Below are 23,486 nucleotides of genomic sequence, written 5' to 3' on the forward strand. Positions count from 1 at the left end.
AGAAAGAAAAATGGACCAGGCAGTCCTTGTTCACAGCAGACTGGCTCTCGACTCAGGATGTAAACCCAGCCTGGTCCTGGGCCCTGCTGGGTGGATGGACTCATCTTTCAGGAGCAGTGCAGGGGGTGGGGGCTTGGTTTTAACACCTGACAGTCACCTGTAGAGGCTCAGGAAGAAGGACACACTGGAATCTGTGGGCTGGGGGGGTGGATGAGCCGGGCCAGGCCTGCTCCGGGGCTGGAGCGCTTACCCTGGGCTCTTGCCCCGCAACAATCCAGGCCACCAGCCACCCTGCCAGCAGGCCCAGGGGACAAGGGAGGGAAGCAGAGCCACGGCCCGGCCAGGACCTCATCTGGGGAGGACATAACTCATCTTGCCATGTCTATGCTTCTTGATTTTCCCGTTCCATCTGGCTTGTATAGAGCATGGAGCAGGACACTGGATCTGGGGAACCTCTGTGGACTGTTTGCAGCCGTGACTGGTGTGGGTGACGTCAGAGCATGTGAAGTGGCCCAATCTGGTCATTAGGTCGCTGTGGTGCAGAGGAGCTAAAAAGAGCACACGTTTCAAGTCAGAAAACTCTGAGTTAATCCCAGACTCGACACTCACCTACTTTGTGACCTGGAGTCATTTAATACTCTAAACTTGTATTTTCTCACCTAAAAAATGGACATATGTTAGTACCTCCTTCATAGGATTATTGTGAGGTGAAGCTAACCAATGTTCTTTACATAAAATATTTAGCTTAATGCCTAGAACACAGTGATCTCAATTTGTGTTGGAAGCTCTGTTATTTTTTATATTGTAGCTTTGATTACCAAAAAAACCATTCAGGTTTTTTCAAGATTCCCTCCTCCACTCTGGCCCTGTGAGCATAGATGTGGAGTGTTTAAGGGATATTTACATGGGGCATTGTGAACGGAGAGGGAAGCAGGACCTAGAACTTGAGAAAATTGATTTAAATCAATTTTTCTATGCACTTGGATTTAAAAGAATTATATACAAAAAGGTAAAGTAGTAATTTGTTGTAATCAGAAAGTTAGAGCAATTTAGAAGAGAAAAGCAATTCAAAAAATGGCTCCCGAAGAGAGCCAGATGCCAAATAACAGTAGCTTCTACAGAATGCTTTTTATTTTCTTGAATCATTTTCTATTCTTTCAGTTTATGCTTTTAACACTTTATAAGAGGAGTGAGTAATACTATCTCAGTATTAGCGAAAAGGTGTGGCTTCTCAAGTCAAATACCTTGTAAGTGATGGAGCCCAGGTGAGAAGAGATGGGTACAGGTTTAGAAACATTTAGATCCGGTATCAAAAGTGAAATTGGGTCCTGGAAGTAATTGCTATGGCACTTGCCTTCTCACCATGAACAATTAGAAAGCTCATCAAAAATATATGAAACAGGTTTTTTTCAGATGTTGGACAACGGGCAGTGCAACAATTGTCCACCTTACTGCCTGAAGAGAGGGTTTCCAGGTCAGAGTACAGAGAGGGAGAACCTAGGTAAGCCCATTAGGCTGCCTGAGTAGATGAGGAGGGGTGAGAGTTTGTAGAGACAAGGCAGCAGGGATTCACCAGTACCAGACAAGAGAGTGGCACAGAGAGAGCTCCAGGGACATGTGGATGGTAAACTTCAATTATTCAGCAGAGCACTTACTTAAATCAAATTCCTTGAGATGAAAACTATAATGACTGAGACTTAAAAACACACTGGATAGAACTGCAGAAGAAAAGATTGGTGAATATGAGCACGTAACAATAAAAACTAACCAAATTGAAACAGAGAGAAAAATGACTGACAATGAAATAAACAAAACATCAGTGACCTGTAGGAAAATATTGAGCAGGCTAGTACATGAAGAACTGGAGTCCCTGAAACGGACGGGGGAAGAAAAAATATTTTTGAAAAGCAATAGCCAAAACGTTTTAAAATCTGATGAAAACTACAAACCCCCAGCCAAGAATCTCAACAAACTCCAAGCACAAGAAATAGAATGAAAATTACATGAGAAAAAAATATAATCAGATTGTTCAAAACCAGGAATTAGGAGAAATCTTAAAAGCAGAGAGAGTAAAAATATACAGAACATACAGAGACACAAATTTAAGAATTGCAGCAGACTTTTTGTCAGAAACAATACAAGTAATGTGGAGAAACATCTTTAAGTACTGAAGGAAAAAACTGCCAACATAACGTTCTGTACCCAGGGAAAATGTGCATCAAAAATAAAAGTGAAACAGAAACTTTTTCAAATATAAAAGGCTAAAGAAATTTATCACCAGCAAACTCACATTACAAGAAATATTAAGAAAATTCTTCATCAGAAGGAAAATGATGACAGATGGAAATCCGAATGTACACAAAGGAATAAAGAGCATCTACAATGTTAACTGCATGGATAAGTATATAATATTTATTCTTATTGTTATTTTTAAGAGACCATGGGATATATAAACAAAAATAATAACAATGTAGGATGGGTTTTGTAATATCTGTAAATTAAAACATAAGACAACAATAGCCTGGGAACAGAGAAATAGAAATAGGGTTCTTATACTACACAAGAACTGGTATACTATCACTTGAAAGCAGAGTGTGAAGAACTAAATATGTGTACTATAGACCCTAAAACAATTACTAAAAAAATAAGACAAAGATTTATATCTAATAATCCAAGAACAGAGATAAAGGGAACCATAAAAACAATCTAAAAGAAGACAAAAAGGAGGGAGAGGGTAATAAAATAACAGTTGGTATTTAAACCTAGTCATATCGATGATACCATTAAATATCAATAGTCTAAACATACCTATTAAACAGCATAGATCAACAGATAAGATAAATAATCAAGACCTAACTGTATGCTACCTACTTGAACCCTCTTTTGCCTATTTTTTAAAATTATTAGAAGTAAAAGAATGGAGAAAGATATACCCTGCTAACTCTATTCAGAATAAAGCTGGAATGGCTATGTTGATGTTAAACATTTCAGAGCAAAGATTATTGCCAGAGATAAAGAAGTTATTTCATCATAATAATTAATGAGTCAATTCATCCAAAGAATATAGCAACCCCAAACATTTGTGCTCCAAATAACAGAGTTTCAAAAACATGAAACAAAAACTGATAGAACTGCAACTGTGGAAAAATCCACAATTCTAGTCATGGATTTCAATCTCTCTCACAATAATTGATAAAAACTAGTAGACAGAAAATAAGTAAGTACATAGAAGTTTGACAACACTATCAACCAACTTGGCCTAATCAATATTTATAGAACACTCCACCAAGCAACAGCAGAGTTCATATTTTTTTCAAGTGTGCATGGGCCATTTACTAAGATAGACCATACTCTAGGCTAAAAAACAAGTCCTGGTAAATTTAAAAGTACTCAAGTCATTAAATGTATGTTTTCTTACCAAAAAGGAATTAAATGGAAATTGATAACAGTAAAATATCTAGAATATTTGGAAACTAAATAACACATCTCTAAATACTGCATGGATTAAAGATGAATCAAAAGGGTAATTGGAAAGTTTTGAACTGAGTTAAAATGAGAATACAAAGTATCAGAACTTATTAGATGCCATTAAGGCACAATTTGGAAAGAAATTTATAGCACATTAAATGCCATTATTAGAAGAGAAGTAAAGTCTAAAAGCTATGAGCTTAGCTTCCACCCTAAAAACTAGAAATATAAGAGCAAATTAAACCCAACATAAGCAAAAGAAAGGAAATGATAAAGATCCAAGGATTTATCAATGAAATAGAAAACAGAAAAACTAATAGAATCAATGAAACCAAAAGCTGGCTCTTTGAACACATTCAAGAAAATGTATAAGCCTCCAACAGACTAACCAGAGGGGAAAAAAGAGCAAGAAAAGACAAATTACCAGTATCAGGAGAGGTGACATCACTACTGAGTTGGCAGATATTAAAAGACAACATTATGAACAATTTTGTGCCAACAATTTCAAAAACTTAAATAGAAAATTTCTTAAAGACGCAAACTATCAAAGCTCAATCAAGAAAAAATAATCTGAACAGTCTTATATCTAATAACAAAATTGAATTTGTAGTTAAAAACTTTTCCACAAAGAAAAGTACAGGTCCAGAAGACTTCACTGGTGAATTCTACCAAACAATGAAGGAAGAAATAATACCAATTCTAAACAAACCCTTCCAGAAAATTGAAGAGAAGGGAATGCTTACCAACATATTCCATGAGGCCACATTACCCTGACAACAAAACTAGAGAAAGACATTTCAAAAACAGAAAACTACAAATAAATATCCCTCATAAACATAGTTGCAAAACGTATTAACAAAATTTTAGCAAATCAAATATAACAATATATAAAAAGGTGATATATCCTGACCAAGTGAGGTTTATCCCAGAAACTGCAAATATTCAAAAATAAAAATCTATAACTCACCATGTGAACAACTTAAAAAGAAAAACTGTATGATCATCTCAATAGAGAAGGAAACAAATTTTCAACAAAAATCCAACATCCTTATATGCCAAGAGCTCTGAGCAAACTGAGAAGGGAATTTATCAACTTGATAAAGGACATCTACAAAAAACCCTAGAGCTGTCACAATACTTGATGATGAAATACTAAATGCTCTTCCCATAAGATCAGGAACAATATGCAACATGGGACAGGAGATTCTAGCCAGTTCAATATGGCAAGAAAAATAATAGTAAAAGGCATTCAGATTAGAAAGGAAGTAGTAAGATTTACTCTATTCATAGATGAAGTAATCATCTGTGTAGAAAATCCAATGGAATCCACCAAAAAATCTCTTAGAATTAATAAGTGAGTTTAGCAAGGTTGAAGAATATAAGATCAATAATCAAAAATCAGTTATATTTCTATATACTAGCAATGAATAATAAGTAGTTAAAATTTAAAATAATATCACTTAGCATTAAGAAAAAATGGAATAATTAGAGACTGTTGACTGAAAAAAAAATGCACAACCTCAAAGTTGAGAGTTATGTTTTATTCAGCAGACTTACTGAGGACTTAAGCCCAGGGGACAGGGTCTCAGATAGCTCTGAAGGACTGTTCTGAAGAGGTCAGGGGGGATCAAGGGTATATAGGAATTTTTGCAACAAAAACCAGGTAGTCAGAACATCAAAAGATTACTGTTAATTAAAGAAAGCCAGACGTCTCAAGTTATCGAATTTAGCACTTTTCTATGTATGAGAAGATGCAAGAGTCGGGGCTCATGGAAATCATTCCTTTGATACGCACCTTAACTATCTAGGGCCAGTATCCTGCTTTTCTCCGCCCTAATCCCCTCAGGGTGCACAGTCTCCGGTGGCTGCAGTGGCTGACGGCCTGATGGCCACAACATCCTTTGTTTACTAGTATGGCAGGCGACATTATTCATTCACAAGACAAATCTGACAAAAAACATGCAAGACCTGTCTGTATACTGCAGCTGCAAAACAGTGCTCAGGGAAATTTTAGAAGACCTAACTAAACGGATAAATATGCCATATTCATTGGCTGTAAGACTCAATATTGATAAAATGTCAATTCTTCCCAACTTGTTCTGTAGATTTAAAGCAATCCCAATCAAATTGCCAGCAGGGCTCTTGTATGTGTGTGCAGAAATTGACAAGATGATCCTAAGACTCACGAAAATGTGAAGGACCTAGAACATCCAAAACAACTTTGAAAGAGGACAACAAAGTTGAGGGACTTAACGCTGCCTGATTTCAAGATGTATTATAAAGCTGTGGTAATTGAGATAGTTTGTTGGCACCCAAGTAGATAAACAGAATAATGGAACAAAATAGCTAGTCCAGAAATTACCCACACACACATTTGGAAAACTGATTTTTCACAAAGGTATCAGGCAATCCATTGGAGAAAAGATAGTCTTTTCAACAAATGGTGCTGAAAAAAATTGAATATCCATATGGGAAAAGAGAAGACTTCAATCCATACTTTATTCAAAATTGCACCAAACTGGAAACAGCCCAAATGTTCATCAACATGTGAACAGAGAAGCAAAAAGTTGTAAAAGTTTTACATACAATGAAATACTACTGGCCCAGCAGCAGAAAGGAAAGAACCACTGACACGCACAATGATGTGAATGAAAACATTACGCTGAGCCAAAGAAGCCAAATCGGTATATACCTCCTGATTCCATTTATATAAAACTTTAGAAAACATAAATCTAATCTACGGTGACAGAAAGCAGAACAGTGTCTGTGTGGGGCTCCGGGTGAGGGGGAAACTGGCTGCTAATGGTCGTGAAACCTTTTTGGGGTAACAGAAATATTCTGCATGTTCACTGCAGTGGGGGTCTCATGGTTGTGTACATTTCTCAAAGCTCATTGAACTGTTCACTTAAAATGGGTGTATTTTATTTTCTATAAAATATACCTCAAGGAAGCTGATATCAAATATTTTAATTTTTTAAAATGAAATTGGGATACATGTTAGGGTAAGGACTTGTAGTAACAGCCCCAAGGGCTAACCCTGGGCCAAGCTGGGTGCAGCTCTTGTCACACAGCTCCGAGCTGCCCTCTGGGGAAGGTGCAGAGAGGTTAGCGCTCCCTGATGGAGCAGTGTGCCTTGGGTCTTTAGGGTGATTACAGTATTCGAATGATTTTCTCTCTTTCTGAGGTGTCTATTTGGGCAGCAGTTGGGAGCGACACTGTCTCCAGGTGCCCACGATGTAGGAACCAGATTCTGGAGTGGCACCAGGAGTCCAGGTTGTAATCACCTGAGCTTCAGGTGGGTTACTCCATCCTCAGCCCACCCCTCAACAGCCCCTCGGCCGCCACCCACCCCTTCCTCTCCAGCCCCACTTGCACACACCCTGCTTCACTCTGCACCTTAGGGTTATTCTGACACGTGTACACATCGCTGTCATGTGGTAGGGGTGGACACGAGCTACCCACCCTGTGCTGCATCCACCACCCGCCCCCACTCCTGCCCAAGCCCTACTCCGAGCAATGTTTTGAACCCAGACCCTGTTCCATAAATCGTGGTCACACAAAAAATGAATAAAAGAATCCCTGGAGTAAAACGGCTCATAATTTTATTTCAGGAGTTGTTTTTATTGTGGTGATAAACCTAATACAGCCCAGTTATAATTCAGTTTATGACTTTAACATATCCTGTGACTTGTCAAAGTTCATAACTTTGTGGGATTTATGAAAAATATATTTATATTGCACTTGCAAAAGGCAATACAATCCAGTAATTTAGTGTAATCTGTTTTACATACTCTTAACAATCCAAATTCTAGATATTGTTTTCAAATAAATCTATTTTATTCATCCGATGTGTTCTGAATCACTGGTGTAAAAAAGGAATCTGAGTGGACTTAATCACACAGCAGCAGTAAGCGCCGTCCATCACTGTACATAACTACATTACCTACATTATCTCATTCAATCCTCAAGGCAACGCTCTGAGATCTACAATGAAGAAATGACATAACACGCAGCAATCACGAAACCAGCTGACTGCGAAGCTAGTGCCTGAATCCTGGCACGTGGGACTCATCCACCTTCGGTCCTGACCACGGTGACTCGGAGCCGTGGTATAAGCGCTCCAAGCCAGCGATTCTCCAAGTGCGGTTCCTGCACCAGCAGCACCTGCAATCCCTGGGAACTTATGACAAATGCACGCACTGGGGTCCCACCCTAGACTCACTGGATCAGAAACTCTACGGTGGAGCCCAGCAATCTGTTTCCACAGGCCCTCCAGGTGATCCTCCAGGACATGCTCAAGTTTGAGAACCACTGCTGTAAAGGAACTGAGCTTTGTAAAGGAATCGCACTGCAAGTCCATTAGGAAGGATGGCCCTTTGAAGTTGGTGATGATCAGCTGTTCTTTTCAGGATTGCTCAAAGGCAGGACACCCATAGGAGAGGAAGATGATCCCATGACTTTATGCATTCATTCCTGTATGTATAAATATGTATGTATCTTCTCCATCTTACAATTTTGTTGAAGAAATAGCAAGTCCTTCACTACACAGAAATTGAGAAACCCACACACCACCTCGCAGTCTGAGGCTCTGCATAGCAGTGACCCTCTCCCCACAGTAGCTCCTGGGACCCCATCCTTTACAGGGGCTCCTGACTGTTTTGGGGCTCTGCGCGGGAGCTCACTAAGGCCTCTGAGCGGTAAGTTCTTGCTGCCGAAATTCAGTTGTGGGAAAATAAACCACAGAATTCCCCAGAGGCAACATGGGAATTGCACAAGCAGTGTTTGGTGAACACCTCTGCCTGCAGGTCGCCTGCTCCGCCAGGTGGTCACGGTCTTGGCGGCAGGCCCCTAGGGGACTTCCCACATGTGGACGTGCGGGGTGCAGAGCTTTCTGCTCCCGGAAGGGACTCCCAGGGACGCAATGGAAAGTGGGGCTGCTTCGGTGGGGTCCTGAGCAAACCACTTATTCCTTTTTTTTTTTTTTTTTAAGCTCTCGGCAAAGTCAGACCCTGAATTTAGGGAAGCTAGAGGCATAGATAGCATTTCAACTAATGGTCATTTTCTTATCGTCCTCCAGATGGCGGGAGAAGAAGACAGCAGGACAGACGCCCGTCCAGGGCGTGGCTCAAGCAGCAGCAAGGAGCCCAAAGAGCGCATGCGCAGCGCAGCTTTTGGGGGCCGGGCCTGGGTGGTGCGGTGCGTGCGCGATGGGGCTCCTAAAACTGGCAATACTTGCCCAAACCTCACCTTCCGGAAGTGGTCTTTTAAGGCTCATTGTTGCGTGCCCACATGGTGCCAGGCTCTGTGCTGAGGGCTGGGTGCGCAGGGATCGAGCTGGGTGTCTTTGATTGCCCCCTGTCCCTAGGCTGACCTGTGTGGACCCCACAGGAGGGTCCCCTCCCCTTCTTCTCCCCTCCTCTCCTTTCTCCCCCTTCTACCCCTCCCTTCCTTTCTCCTCCACTCCTCTCCCTGCCTCCTGCAAGGAAACCAACCTCTGTTATAAAAGTCTTTCAACACCTGCTCCCGAGGAAGTGGCCTCGTGATCTGATGCCCGTTCTGCCTAGGGCCCACCCACCTCTCACCGCCCCAGCCCCAGAAAAGAGTTGAGACCAGCAGAGTCCAGGGAATGAGGCAGAAGACTCCTCCCCCCAGGAGATGGCGCCCCCAGGGAGAGGATTACAGGTCCACCCGGTGCCACCAGCAGAGCCTGGGGGCAACGTGGGAGGGGATTCCAGGACTACTAGACCGAATGGATGGGAAAAAATCTAGATTCGGCTGAAATTTCTGACATAGGTGCTCTCACCTGCGGTTTACATTTGGCTCAAGCCCTGAGAGGGTGGTTAATAATCTACCAGGTTGACTCATGGACGCCTGAACAACGATGGTTTAGAATTAATGAGGTGAAACTGCTTGAAATTCCTGGCCTGCTGTATGGGACAGAGGTCAAAGGCTCAGGGAAATAGAACCGTAGAAATGGGTCTACTGTTTGCAGCTGACACGGCCACCCCCTAATCACAGCCCTCTCCCCGGAGGGGGGCCAGACGACAGTAAAATTGCATCAGTGGGTCCTTAAGGAGCTCTGGGGGACTGTCCTCTCAGGGCTGAAGGTGAAGTTGGGGGCTCAGCACTGGTACTGAATTCCCCATCTCGGTGGGAATGATGGGACCCCAGAGAGGGAGTAGAGCCCAACCACCAGGGGCGAGGCCCAGGTGTCCCTGGACAGGGAAAGAGCCGTTTGCTGGCTCCTTGCTCATGGGGTGCCTGGACAGGGAAGAGAGGCCTACTAAGCGCTGCTCGGCAGATTAAGCTGTGGAAATCCCACGTCTGCTACGAAGGAACCCGGCTCGTGGCCGCTGCGGGGTTCCCAGCCCTAAGCCACTTCCCTGCACCCCTCAAGATAGTTCATTAAGTTTGCCCTTGAACTCCCCTGTTTTGAAAGAGCCTCTGTTTCTCACTGGCATCCTGATCTCAGAGGGCAGTGCACACGTGTGCCTTTCATCTCTGTGGGGCCGATGGTCATTACACGGGCAATTATTTAAAAGTTCATCAGGAAGTTCTCCTGACCACAAAGACAATCCAGCTAAAATGGAAACCAAAATTCAAGTAAAGAGTGAAAAAGATAGGGTTTGATTTAGACTCTGGCTTGATAAATTAAACTAAAAATTATGAACATGGGTTAGTTTCATCTGGTTTTTACCAGAAGGTAAATTATGCAAAATTGCCTTTCTGCTCAAATTCTTGGAATAAAGAATAAACCAATGTTAATGATGGCCGTGGAGTTCTCATAATGTTTCTGGCAAAGTTTTATTAGAGCATCATGGGACATCATAGATCTCATGGTTGACCTACACAGTACATGCACCAAGGTGATCGTTTTCGCAGGAATATTCATGGCCTGTAATTTTCCCAAGAGCTCTTCATAGTCCTTCGAATTAAGCTGCTGTGTTTTGAAGGCCTTGTTAGGTCTCCTTTGTTGACGTTTTTATACCCTATTGTTATTCAGTCTAACTTTGCCAGAACCTCTCCCAGTAGCTTTGTATTTGATTTGAGCAGTCATTCAACATAAATTTAATCAATTCCATGAAATCCTACATCTTTTGCAAGATTCAAATTTTCACTTTGCCATCTGTTGGTAATAGACTTGTATTGTATTGTGGAAAATCTGACAATCAGAAAAACTGATTGCCAGAAGTGTGGCCATGATGGTCAAGGACAGAAAGATGCACTGACCAGGGCTGGGTGTTGAGTGAGGATGCGTTTTGGAAGTGGCCAGTGCAGTGGCAAGTACAGTTAAGGAAGCCAGACCCCTTTTGCTTCACTGTGTACCAGGGGGTCCTAGGAACAAGCATCCCACTCTAAGCCCCACCTCCAACACACTACCTGGCAAGCAGCTGGCTTTCAGGAAGTATTTGTTGAATGAATGAATTGAAAATTATGAGAAATGGCATAAAGAAAAACAAAAGAGTGCTAGGAGATAGGACATTAGGAGGGGCCTAAAAGAGACTGGGTCAAAGAAGGCCTTTGTGAAGAGGTGAAAGGTAAGGGTGGTGTGAAATAATAGAAAATATATAAATTGGTCTCTGCTCCTGGCACAGAGCTCCTGAAACCCTAGTCATTTTCTGGGTGATAAGACAAGTTGAATTTGTTGACAGTTTGTAAGACAATTAGAATTTGTTCTTATATTTGGTCTTTGACCCCAGAGCTCCTAAATCCCTTGGAATATCCTGGGTGATAGGAGTGTCTTTTGTTCTAATGAGGTGACTCTGGGCTCCTGAATGGGGGCTGGTCTCGCCAGAAGGACCAAGCCATGATTAGAACCTCGGAATTTTCAGCCCCTTCTCCTCAACATTCTCCAGAGATGGGACAGGGGATGGAAATGGAGTTAATAATTGATCATGCCTTTGTGAGGAAGACTCCATAAAATCCCAACAGTGTGAGGTTTGAGGAGCTTCCAGTTGGTGCATTTGGAGGGTGAGGCACCCCAATTCCATGGGGACGGAAGCTTCTGCACTCAGGAACCTCCCAGACCTCGCCTTTGTACCTCTTCATCTGGGTGTTTATCCATATCCCCTATCTCATCCTTTAATAAACTGGTAAATTTAAGTAAGTGTTCCCCTGAATTCTATGAGTTGTTCTTGCAAATTACTGCATCCAAAAGGGAGGCAGTCATGGGAACCTCCTATCTGTAGCCAAGTCGGACAGAAGTTGTGGGTCACCTGGGGACCCACTCCTTGCCATTGGCATCTGAAGTGTGTGGGGGGCAGTCTCATGGGACTGAGCCCTTAGCCTGTGGGATCTGATGCCACCTCCAGGTAGGTAGTGTCAGAACTGAGTTCAGTCATAGGACACCCAGCTGGGGTCACAGAAGTGCCAGGTGTGGAGAAACCCACACATCTGTGTCAGAAGTGCTGTGAGTGTGGCAGTCATTGGAGAGTAAAGGAGAAATGCAGGAGGTAGATGGAGCTTTTCCTAACACGTGTGGCTTCAGAGGGGGCGTGGCAGGGGCTGAAGGGTCAAGATTCAGCGGGTACGAAGGGGAGACGGGAGGCTCAGGCTCCGCTGGTGAGGTACCCTGGTGGCGTTTGTCTCTGTAACTCGCATGATGGCAGAGGAGACAGGGAACAAACACGTTGCACCCTCTGAACCAGCCCCGCACCCCTGGGTTCACATGCTGCCCGAAGAGAGTGGCTGAAAGATCATGCAGCATCCAGGGTCTGCAACCTTGCTGGAATTTTCCAGAATTCCGGTGCTGCATGCTCTTTTTAGGTACAGAAATAGATGCTTTTTGCTGGTGAGATTCCATTATTTTAGACATCCAGCAGCAGCTCCATTCACCCTCCATGCGTCTCTTTCTCCAATCCTTTCCACCCTCTTTCCCTTCTCTGCTTCCTGCTCATTCACAACAGCCTTGCTGGAGGCCCTCCTCTTCCCCTGTCCCCCTGCCTGCCCACCCCAAACCGGGACCAAACCAAATCAACAGCCAAGAACCAGTGTGCAGGCACCTGGCAGGAGAGCCCGGGAAGCTGGACCCCCGGCTAGAGAGGAGAGGTGAGCTAGTATCCAGACCTCCCCTCTGGGTTGGCGCAGAGAAGAATGGGTAGAGTGGAGGGCCTTCTCTGAGGTGGGCTCCCAGACACCTCACTCAGGAAGGCAATTATGTAGGGAAGGGCCAGAGCCCCGGGATGGGCTCCAGCAGAGGGGGCAGCTCTGAGAAGGTGCTCTGGGCTGAGGCCCAGGACACCAGAACCCATGGAGCTGGCCGAGGCCGGGAACAGCCCTGGGTGTCAGAAATCCCGAAATACGGATCACTCACATCTTGAGATCAAGATGAATGTCTTACTCATTTCATTTATGGTAAAGATATTTGGTGAACAAAACTCTCCTCTACCCAGCATTACGCACTGAAGGTTCCAAATTCGGTAAGCTCCTTCCAGACCTAGCCCTCCTGCAGATAACAGGAGATAAACTCTGGAGAAGTTACAAAACAACTATCTGATGCCAGCGGAGTGAACAAAAACTGGCCAGGACCTGACAGAGAGCTGACACCTGGAGAAGAGATATAAGGGTGAGTTTCCATGATTATGACTTTAGCCTGGGTCAGTGGTAGCCACACAGAGTGACTAGATGCCGATAGAAAACGGCACGTCTGTGATCTGAAGAGCCAGGGGACCGGGTTCAGGGCCACCACAGCTGCTGGAAAGTGAGCAGAAAATCCAGGAGCAGAAAAAGCCAGAAAGGAGGAGCCTCAAATTCTGTGGATAAATCTGCCCAAATTACATCATCAGAATTTCAAACTTCTTCTCGTCAAGGACACTGTCAAGAAAAGAGGCAAGCCACAGACGGAAAGCAAACATGTGTCTGATGAAGGAATTACATCCAGAAGAGATCGAGAACTTCCACAAATCAAAAGATAAGACAAGCCAGTTAAAAACTAGAAAAAATATTGAACAAACATTTCACAAAGAATGTTATGCAAATATCCAATAAGCACACGAATAAATGCCCAGAGTCGTTAATATTAGCTAAAAAGGACATTAAGGGGAAAATTGATGAAATTTACATAAGGAGTGGGGATTGGGGGAATCATATCAAATTACATCAAGGTGAAGTTTCCTGATTTGGATAATTATACTGTGGTTATGTAAGAGAATGTCCTTGTTTCTAAAAACTACACTGAAAAACTTAGACATATCTTACATTCAAATGGTTCTGAAGAAATAGTGTATATATATACTATATATGTATATATACTGTATACACAGTATGTATATATACATGTATATATATACACATGTATATAGTATATATATATAATATATATACAAATAATAGTATATAATATACTATAATATACTATTATATTATTAATATACTATTATAGTATATAATATATACTATATATAATATATATAATAGTATGTATATACATATAAAATAGTATGTGTATAGATATATATAGTATATCTATAGTATATATACACTATAATATATAGTATATATACTATATAGATACTATACATACTATTCTCTCTCTTCTTCTGTCTCTAAAGCAAATGGGGCAAAGATGTAAGTAACTAAGTAATTGCTGAGCCTGGTTAAGGAGTATACGGGAGTTCCTTTTACTATTCTTGCAATGTTTTTGTAAATTTGAAATTATATAAAAATAAATTATAAAAACACTGAGGAAAATGTAATGAAATTTTCAAGGACTAACAGAATTGTGCCCAAAGGACCAGAAGCTAGCATGAAGAGCTACAACTGGCCAAAGTTGTATCTGTTTCAGCATGATAAAGAATAAGAATTGTAGTGGATTAAAACACATGGAGTCAATGAAAATCCATGAGTCCATGATGACTGCTCAAAAAAGAGAGGTCCAGAACAAACTAATCTGTTACCATTTGAAGCATTTATTGAACTAATGTCTTGCTTTTAAAATTGGTAATTCAAAGGAAGAAATTAAGTATTTACCCTGGCTTCCCAGGAGGACTGTATTTCATGGGAACCAAATAAACGCATATTTTACAGCCTGATAAATGCAGAAGGAACAGTAGTTAGAAAAACCATTTTTTTAAACCGTAATTGTAGTGGGCTGAATGGTGGCCCCAAAGATAGCAGGTCCTAATCCCTGGAACCTGTGAATGTTACCTCTTTCGGAAAAAGGATCTCTGCAGATGTGATTAAAGATTTTGAGATTATCTTGGATCATCCAGGAGAGCCCTAAACCTAATCACACGTGTCCTTGTAAGAGAGACAGAGGGAGGTTTGATACAGATGTGAAAGGAGGCATCGACGCGGTGACGTGGCCACGAGTCAAGGGACATGGGAGCCACCAGAAGCTGAAGCGGCAGGAAGGATCCTCCCCCGGGGCCTCTGAGGGAGCACGGCCCTGCCGAGACCTCAGTTTTGAATGTCTGGCCTCCAGAACTGTGGGAGAATAAGTTTTAGTTGTTTAAAGCCACCCAGTTTGTGGTAATTTGTACAGCAGCCCTAGGAAACCAAGACAATAATGAAATTAACTCAGACAAAGGTTATCAACTAGTGTTGGAACTGTCAGGTAAGTGACTGATGGGGAATTGGACGTGCACACAGAGCCAGAGTCCCACCAGGCACACAACTTTGAGCAGCAAGGGGACCAGAGAGGTATCGGCCACTGTGCTAGACCAGGGTCAGCCATGACAGTGGTCAACCAGGTTCACCACACCTTCTGATGAATGAAGTGGGGAGTACACACGACCACAAACGCTGAATCATCACGCCTTTAGCTGTAACTTCTAGAATATAAGAAATATGGGGACAGAAGAACAAGCTAAGAGAATCTAGACACATGGAGAAGGTCAGATATTCTGCCAGGGAGTGGATCAGTTTCTTCAAAACCAGTGATGCTAAAAAAAATTATAAAAAACAAAACCAAAAAACCCCAGTGATGTGAGAGGGACTGTACAAAATAGAGTGTGAAGGGCAGAGGGGATTTATCATGAAGCTCACCAACCTGGGCCCTTCCGAGACCCTGACTGTGCATTCATGTGGTGACTTTTTTTGTGTAGTTGCAGAAGCGAAGTATTTTAACCATAATCTCCTGCATCCTCCGTCTCTTTTTCTCCCGGCTCATTCAGACACGTCCTCACGATGGGGTCACTTGAACAATCAGGGGCATTTTTAGAATCCATTTAAGGGAGCATTGAGTGAGCTGAATTAAGGATAGACTTAGGAGTTTGGGTTTGGTAGAATATATGTATCTGTGACAGGTTTGCAGTAACTTCCACGTGTAGTTCTGTCATTGCTAGCTGTTCTGGAAAAGCTTCCAGAAACACTCCTGCCAGCCATTTTGATAACTTACCCAGGCTTCTGACACCCCAGGGTGTGGGGTCAAAGGTCAAGTCTCAGTCTGAACTTGTCTGGTGAGTCCAGCGCCATAGATGTGGGAGTGGAGAAGGAGTACAGGCTCCAGGCTATGGGAAATTATTTCAATCATCAGATGTGCAAAGCTGTAAGGGAGGTTATTACTGATGCCAGATCAAAACAGAGTATCTCCCGTGGGGAATATGATGATACAACGTATACAATTTCTTTTTCTTTTTTTTTTTTTAATTGAAGTATTGGTAATTTACAATGTGCTAGTTTCAAGTATACAGCAAACTGATTCAGTGATTATACATATATATATATATTCTTTTTCAGATTCTTTTCCTTTGTAGGTTGTTACAAAATATTGACTATGGTTCCCTGTGCTATACAGTAGGTCCTTGTTGTTTACCTATTTTATGTATAGTAGTGTATGTATGTTAATCGCAACGTATACAATTTTTGAGGGACCCACGTGCAATGCAGTTTATCAGAGTGCTTGTTTGAAATGACAAGTTGGAGCAATTTCGTGAGCAGCAACATGCCCGCAGGGGAAGATAAGTGTTTTGTGCCCCTCAACCACTGGTATTTCATAAACCACACTCAAGGAACAACTAATTTTCTTGCTAATGTCCCTATAGAAAACCTTACAAAATTACTGTCGTAAGAAGAGGCAATCAAAGAACATGCTGGCGAAAAAAATGTAGGAAAAGAGGGCTTCCCTGGTGGCGCAGTGGTTGGGAATCTGCCTGCCAATGCAGGGGACACAGGTTCGAGCCCTGGTCTGGGAAGATCCCACATGCCGCGGAGCAACTGGGCCCGTGAGCCACAACTACTGAGCCTGTGCGTCTGGAGCCTGTGCTCCGCAGGAAGAGAGGCCGCGATGATGAGAGGCCCGCGCACCGCAATGAAGAGTGGCCCCCGCTCGCCACAACTAGAGAAAGCCCTCGCACAGAAACGAAGACCCAACACAGCCAAAAATAAATAAATAAATAATTCCCATTTCGGGCTTCCCTGGTGGCGCAGTGGCTGGGAATCTGCCTGCCAATGCAGGGGACACGGGTTCGAGCCCTGGTCTGGGAAGATCCCACATGCCGCGGAGCGACTGGGCCCGTGAGCCACAACTACTGAGCCTGCGCGTCTGGAGCCTGTGCTCCGCAACAAGAGAGGCCGCAATAGTGAGAGGCCCGCGCACCGCGATGAAGAGTGGCCCCCGCTCGCCACAACTGGAGAAAGCCCTTGCACAGAAACGGAGACCCAACATAGCCATAAATAAATAAATAAATAAATAAATAAATAAATAAATAAAATAAAATAAATGCAAGTATTAAAAAAAAATAATAATAATTCCCATTTTAAAAAAATGTAGGAAAAGAAATACTAGAGAATTGTATTAGGCAATGAATTAGTAACAGTAGTCGACAGTTTCCTAGTTGTGCTGTATGTGGATTTGTCACCTTTTGGCGTATAATCATTTTGAAATTCCTCATTCTGGATAAATATTTGCTTCATGTAACTTTATACCCATAGCGCTGTGTGCTTTTTCTTACAGAGGCCCCACGTTCAGGGGCATAACCACCAGATGCAGTGCATGACCTGGGGTTGGGCAGACCAGCTCCCAATGACATTTTGTGGTGAGCTGGAGACTCTTGCCCTCTGAGTGACTCTGGGAACAGGGGAGGATGGGTGAAGCCGAGCTGGAGAAATGGGAGGCGGGGGCTGCTCCAGAGTTCATGATTTCAGAGCAGTGGGGCCTGAACTGGTGCTGGGAGAGAAAGGCAGGGCCGGGAGGGACCAACGCAGGCAGACCTCAGAGACACTGCAGGTTTGGTTCCAGATGACAGCAATAAAGCGAACATCGAGGTAAAGCTGGTCACGTGAATTTTTTGGTTTCCCAGTGCATATAAAAGTTACGTTTACACTATACTGCAGTCTATTAAGTGTGCAATAGCCCTAGAAAAACAATTTATGTTGCTGGGAATGTAAATTGGTACAAACATTATGGAGAACAGTACAGAGTTTCCTTAAAAAAACTAAAATTAGCAATCCCACACCTGGGCGTATATCCAGAGAAAACTACAATTTGAAAAGATACATGCACCCCAGTGTTCATTGCAGCACTATTTACGATAGCCTGGACATGGAAGCAACCTAAATGTCCATCAAAGGAGGAATGGATAAAGTAGATGTGGTACATATATACGATGGAATATTACTCAGCCATAAAAAAAGAATGAATAATGCCATTTGCAGCAACATGGATGGACCTAGAGATTGTCATACTGAGTGAAGTCAGCCAGACACAGACAAATATGATATGCTTATATCTGGAATCGAAAAAAACTGGTACAAATGAACTTATTTACAGAACAGAAATAGAGTCACAGATGTGAAAAACAAACTTATGGTTACTGGGGGGGGAAGGTGGGGGAGAGGGGCAGGGAGGGATAAACTGGGAGGTTGGGACTGACATATACACACCACTACATATAAAACAGGTAAGTAATAAGGACGCTGATTATAGCACAGGGAACCAGGGTCAACCATGTAGAGCACAGGGAACTCTACTCCATACTCTGTAATGAGCTATATGGGAAAAGAAGCTAAAAAAGAGTGGATAGATGTATGTGTATAACTGACTCACTTTGCTGTACAGCAGAAACGAACACAACGTTGTAAATCAACTCTGCTCCAATAAAAAATTTTTAAAAATAAAAATCAGTGTACGTACCCTAATTTTAAAATATTTTATTGCTCACCGTCATCTGAGCCTTCCACGGGTCAAAATCTTGTTGCTGGTGGAGGGTCTTGCTTGGATGTTGACGGCTGCTGGCTGATCGGGGTGGCGGCAGCTGAAATTTGGAGCAGCTGTGGCAGTTTTTAAAGTAAGACGCCAATGACGTTTGCCACGTCAGTTGACTCTTCCTTTCACGAGTGATTTCTCTGTAGCAGCAGTGCTGTGTGATAGCATTTTGCCCGCAGTAGAACTTCTTTCAAAGTTGGAGTCAGTCCTCTCAAATCCTGCAGCTGCCCTCATCAGCCAAGTTTATGTCACATTCTAAATCCTTTGTCGTCGTTTCAACAGTCTCCACAGTATCTTCACCAGGAGTAAGATTCCATCTCAAGGAACCACTTTCTTTGCTCGTCCACAAGAAGCAACTCCTCGACTGATTAAGTTCTATCATGAAATTGCAGCAATTCAGTCCCATCTTCAGGCTCCACTTCTAATTCTACTTCTCTTGCTGTTTCCACCACATCTGCAGTTACTTCGTCCACTGAGGTCTTGAACTCCTCAAAGTCATCCATGAGGGTTGGAATCAACTTCTTCCAAACTCCTGTTAATGCTGATGCTTTGACCTCTTCCCATGAATCACGAATGTTATTAATGGCATCTAGGATGGTGAACCCTTTCCAGAAGGTTTGCGATTTCCTTTGCCCAGATCCATCAGAGGAACTAGCATCTATGGCAACTACGGCCTTCCGAAATGTATTTCTTAAATAATAAGACTTGAAAGCTGAAATTACTCCTTAATCTATGGACTGAAGAATGGATGTTGTGTTAGTAGTCATGAAAACAACATTCATCTCATTTTCCATCTCCATCAGAGCTCTCGGGTGACCAGGTGCCTTGTCAATAAGCAGTAATATTTTGAAAGGAATCTTTTTCTCTGAGCAGTAGGTCTCAACAGTGGGCTTGGGCTTCCCTGGTGGCGCAGTGGTTGAGAATCTGCCTGCCAATGCAGGGGACATGGGTTCAAGCCCTGGTCTGGGAAAATCCCACATGCCGCGGAGCAACTGGGCCCGTGAGCCACAACTGCTGAGCCTGCGCGTCTGGAGCCTGTACTCCGCAACAAGAGAGGCCACGATAGTGAGAGGCCCGCGCACCGCGATGAAGAGTGGCCCCCGCTCGCCGCAACTAGAGAAAGCCCTCGCACAGAAACAAAGACCCAACACAGCCATAAAAATAAAAAATAAAAAAATAAAAAATAAAAAAAACAGTGGGCTTAAAATCTTCGGTAACCCACGTTGTAAACAGGTGTGCTGTCATCCAGGTTTTGTCATTGCATTTACAGAGCACAGGCAGAGTAGATTTAGCATAATTCTTAAGGGTCCTAGGATTTTCAGAATGTGAAACAAGCAATGGCTTCAACTGCAAGTCACTAACTGCATTAGCCCCTAACGAGAGAGTCAGCCTGTCCTCTGAAGCTTTGAAGCCGGTCACTGACTTCTCTCTAGTATGAAACTCCTAGATGGCATCTTCTTCCAATGCAGGCTGTTCTGTCTACGCTGGATAACAGATGTAGCCGCCTTCATTGATTACTTAGCTAGACCTTCTGGATAACCTGCTGCAGCTTCCACATCAGCACTTGCTGCTTTATCTCCTGCTTCTATGTCAGGAGACGGCTTCTTCCTTAACACTCATGAACCAACCTCTGCTGGCTTCAAACTTTTCCTCTGCAGCTTGCTCGCCTCTTTTAGCCTTCACAGAATTGAGAGTTAGGGCCTGGCTCTAGATTAGGCTCTGGCTTAAGGGAATGTTGTGGCTGGTTTGATCTTCTATCCAAACGAGTAAAACTTTCTCCATACCGGCAATAAAGCTGTTTCGCTTTCTCATCATTCGTGTGTTCACTGGGGCAGCACTTTTCATCTCCTCCAAGAACTTTTCCTTTGCATCCACCACTTGGCTGTTTGGTGCAAGAGATCTAGCTTTTGGCCTGTCTCGGCTTTCAACATGCCTTCCTCACTAAGCGTCATCATTTCTAGCTTTTGATTTAAAGTGAGAGACATGTGACTCTTATTTCTCTTGAACACTTAGAGGCCACTGTAGGGTTATTAAATGGCCTAATTTCAATGTTGTTGTGTCTCAGGGAACAGGGAGGCCCAGAGAGAGGGAGGGATGGGACGAAAGCTGGTCAGTGGAGCAGTCAGAACACACACAACATTGATCCATTTAGTTGGCCGTCTTACATGGGTGCAGCTCATGGTGTCCCAAAACAGTGGCAATAGTCACGTCAGAGATCACTGATCACCGGAACTATCACTCAGCCATAAGAAAAGAATGAAATCATGCCATTTGTAGCAATGGATGGACCTAGAGCTTATCATGCTAAGTGAAGTAAGTCAGACAGAGAAAGACAAATATCATATGATATCGCTTATATGTGGAATCCAAAAAAAAAGGATACAAATGAACTTATTTACAAAACAGAAATAGACTCCTCACGGACATACGAAACAAACTGATGGTTACCAAAGCGGAAAGGTGCAGGGAGGGACAAATTAGGAGTGTGGGCTTAGCAGATACACACTGCTATATATAAAATAGGTAACCAACAAGGACCTACGGTAGAGCACAGGGAACTCTACTCAAAATTTTGTAATAAGCTATATGGGAAAAGAATTTGAAAAAGCATATATATATATATGTATGTATATATATATATATATATATATATATATATGTATATATATATATATATATCTGAATCACTTTGCTGTACTCATTTAAAAAAAGTAAGATCACAGATCACCACAACAAATATAAAAATAATGAAAAAGTTTGAAATATTGTGAGAATTACCAAAATGTGACCCAGAGACGTGAAGTGAGCAAGTGCTCTTGGAAAGATGGTGACAGTAGACTTGCTTGACACAGGGTTGCCCCAAACCTTCAATCTGTAAAAAAACACAGTATCTGCAAAATGCAATAAAGCAAAACACAATAAAACAAGCTGGGCCCGTACTCAAGGATCTTGGATGTGACCTAGGTGTCAGCCCACAGCCCACCAGGAGGCCTGAAGAGTGTACACACAGGCCAAAGCCACCCCTGTGGTCAGCCCTGCCCCTTAGCCTTTTGTGGGGACCTCCCGGCAGGGAGCCCCAAAGCCCACCCCAGGATGCCGAAGGCGCAGAACGGACGGGAGTGCCCCCTCCAGAGGCACCTGAGGGTTTCTTACCCAAGCCTGACGTGCATTTATTACGTTGTGTTTTATGAGCATTGCACACAGGAATTCTTATTTTCTAGGTGTTTTCCTGGTTCACTTGAGGGTAATTTGAGAGAGGGACTTCACTATCTAGTCACTCAGCTAACTTAGCCAGAATCCATTTCCATTAACCATCTTCAGCAGAGTTACAGTCATATGATATTTTTCTTTCTCCTAGGAGAAAACAGCACTAAAAAAATCATGGCAAAATAACCTGGCAACTTTTTTTTTTTTTTGGCTGCGTTGGGTCTTCATTGCTGCACACGGCCTTTCTCTAGTTGCGGCTAGCAGGGGCTGGTGGCTTCTCTTGTTGCGGAGCACGAGCTCTAGGCGTGCGGGCTTCATTAGTTGTGGCACGTGGGCTCAGTAGTTATGGCACACAGGCTTAGGTGCTCCACAGCATGTGGGATCTTCCTGGACAAGGGATCGAACCCGTGTCCCCTGCATTGGCAGGCAGATTCTTTACCACTGTGACACCAGGGAAGTCCCAACCTGGTAACTTTTAAAGAACTGGAAGCAGAGGCTATTTCATAAACTAAGGATAATGAAGAAATTTATTCGCAATTGTAAAACATCTTAACAAACAACTAAGTAAGAAAGATTAGTGATAGATTAGTAATAACTACCCTGGTAACAGAAGCATCTTTAAGACTCAATCTCCTACCATTCTGGCTTTTGCTTCATCTTAATCCAGCAGTTCTGGCTGTCTGACTTCCTCTTCTTCAAAACTAACGTTTCCTGGGAAGAAAAAGGAAATGTGAGTGTATTAGCTTTTTTCTATTTAAAAACGCATGATTTGCTAGCAGATCTTTTGCAATAGGTATTATGAATATTAAACATTTCTATTTATCAGGCAAAATCATGGAATGTTAAATTTTATCTTATACAGACTTTTATAGTTTTTCTTTTGGTACCAGTAATAAACTAAGCAAAAGGTTTATTCAGAGTAAATGCTAAGACAAAGAATATCCATGTAAGTGAGAGTAAGGTCCAGCATTATCTTTTGCCTGCGCACACTGCTCAGTAAGTTAAATTGCTGGGCTATAACTTATAAGTAACACTGTTGGAACTCTGATCTCTATGGAAGCTGTATTCCACGCTTCCCACCCTCCTCCCACACCCCCGTAAGACCATTTGTGTGTATTAATGCTGAAAAATTAAATGGTAAAAGCGTTTAAAATTTGAAGGTGCTTGCTCTATATTATTATACATGCTTTATTATAAAGCGTTACAAAGGTGAAAAACATGCAGTAAAATGAAGCCATGGGATCAATCGACTGGGACCTGCAGCCCAAGGCGTGCCGTATTGGTGAAATGCAGATTAGCAAGGACCAAGTTAGAGAGAACATGCATCACACGGCTGTCCCTACCAGGACACCTAAGAAGGAGCGACATTCCCAAGGCGGGTCCTCTGAGACGTCCCATCCCTCAGGCCTGGCCCAAGGACAGCCTCGGTCAAAGGCAGAGAAAACCCTGCGCCCACCCCAGTGTGCCTGGTGCCTCCCTCCCTCCCGCCCTCCGGGCCCCCAGAGCACAGGCTCACCCTGGTCTAAGCTGTCGTAGCGGAACTCCTCTCCGTCCTCCCTGCTGGTGTCTCCCTCCTCCTCTCCGGGCTGCATTGAATCTAATTCCCCCTCTGACACGTCGGTCAGAGGCTGGACCTCCTCGGCCGGCTCTCCCCCGCCTGAGATGG

General features: G+C 43.1%; 1 protein-coding gene across 3 annotated transcripts in view; it reads right to left on the minus strand.

Moving 5' to 3' along the window:
* The window catches only part of RSPH1 (radial spoke head component 1), a 45,123-nt gene that overhangs the window by 9,893 nt on the left and 11,744 nt on the right, over positions 1–23,486 (minus strand). The window contains exons 8-10 of one of the 3 annotated variants that reach the window (XM_036850691.1): positions 23,337–23,477; positions 22,458–22,531; positions 22,281–22,316 (exon numbers count right to left, since the gene is read on the minus strand). In XM_036850691.1, coding sequence (XP_036706586.1) covers positions 22,479–22,531; positions 23,337–23,477 — 194 coding nt within the window. In that variant the 3' untranslated portion in view covers positions 22,281–22,316; positions 22,458–22,478. The other 2 variants (XM_036850690.1, XM_036850689.1) reach the window with 2 other exon arrangements.

Source organism: Balaenoptera musculus, chromosome 4 (genome assembly GCF_009873245.2).
Source record: "Balaenoptera musculus isolate JJ_BM4_2016_0621 chromosome 4, mBalMus1.pri.v3, whole genome shotgun sequence".
NCBI lineage: Eukaryota > Metazoa > Chordata > Mammalia > Artiodactyla > Balaenopteridae > Balaenoptera > Balaenoptera musculus.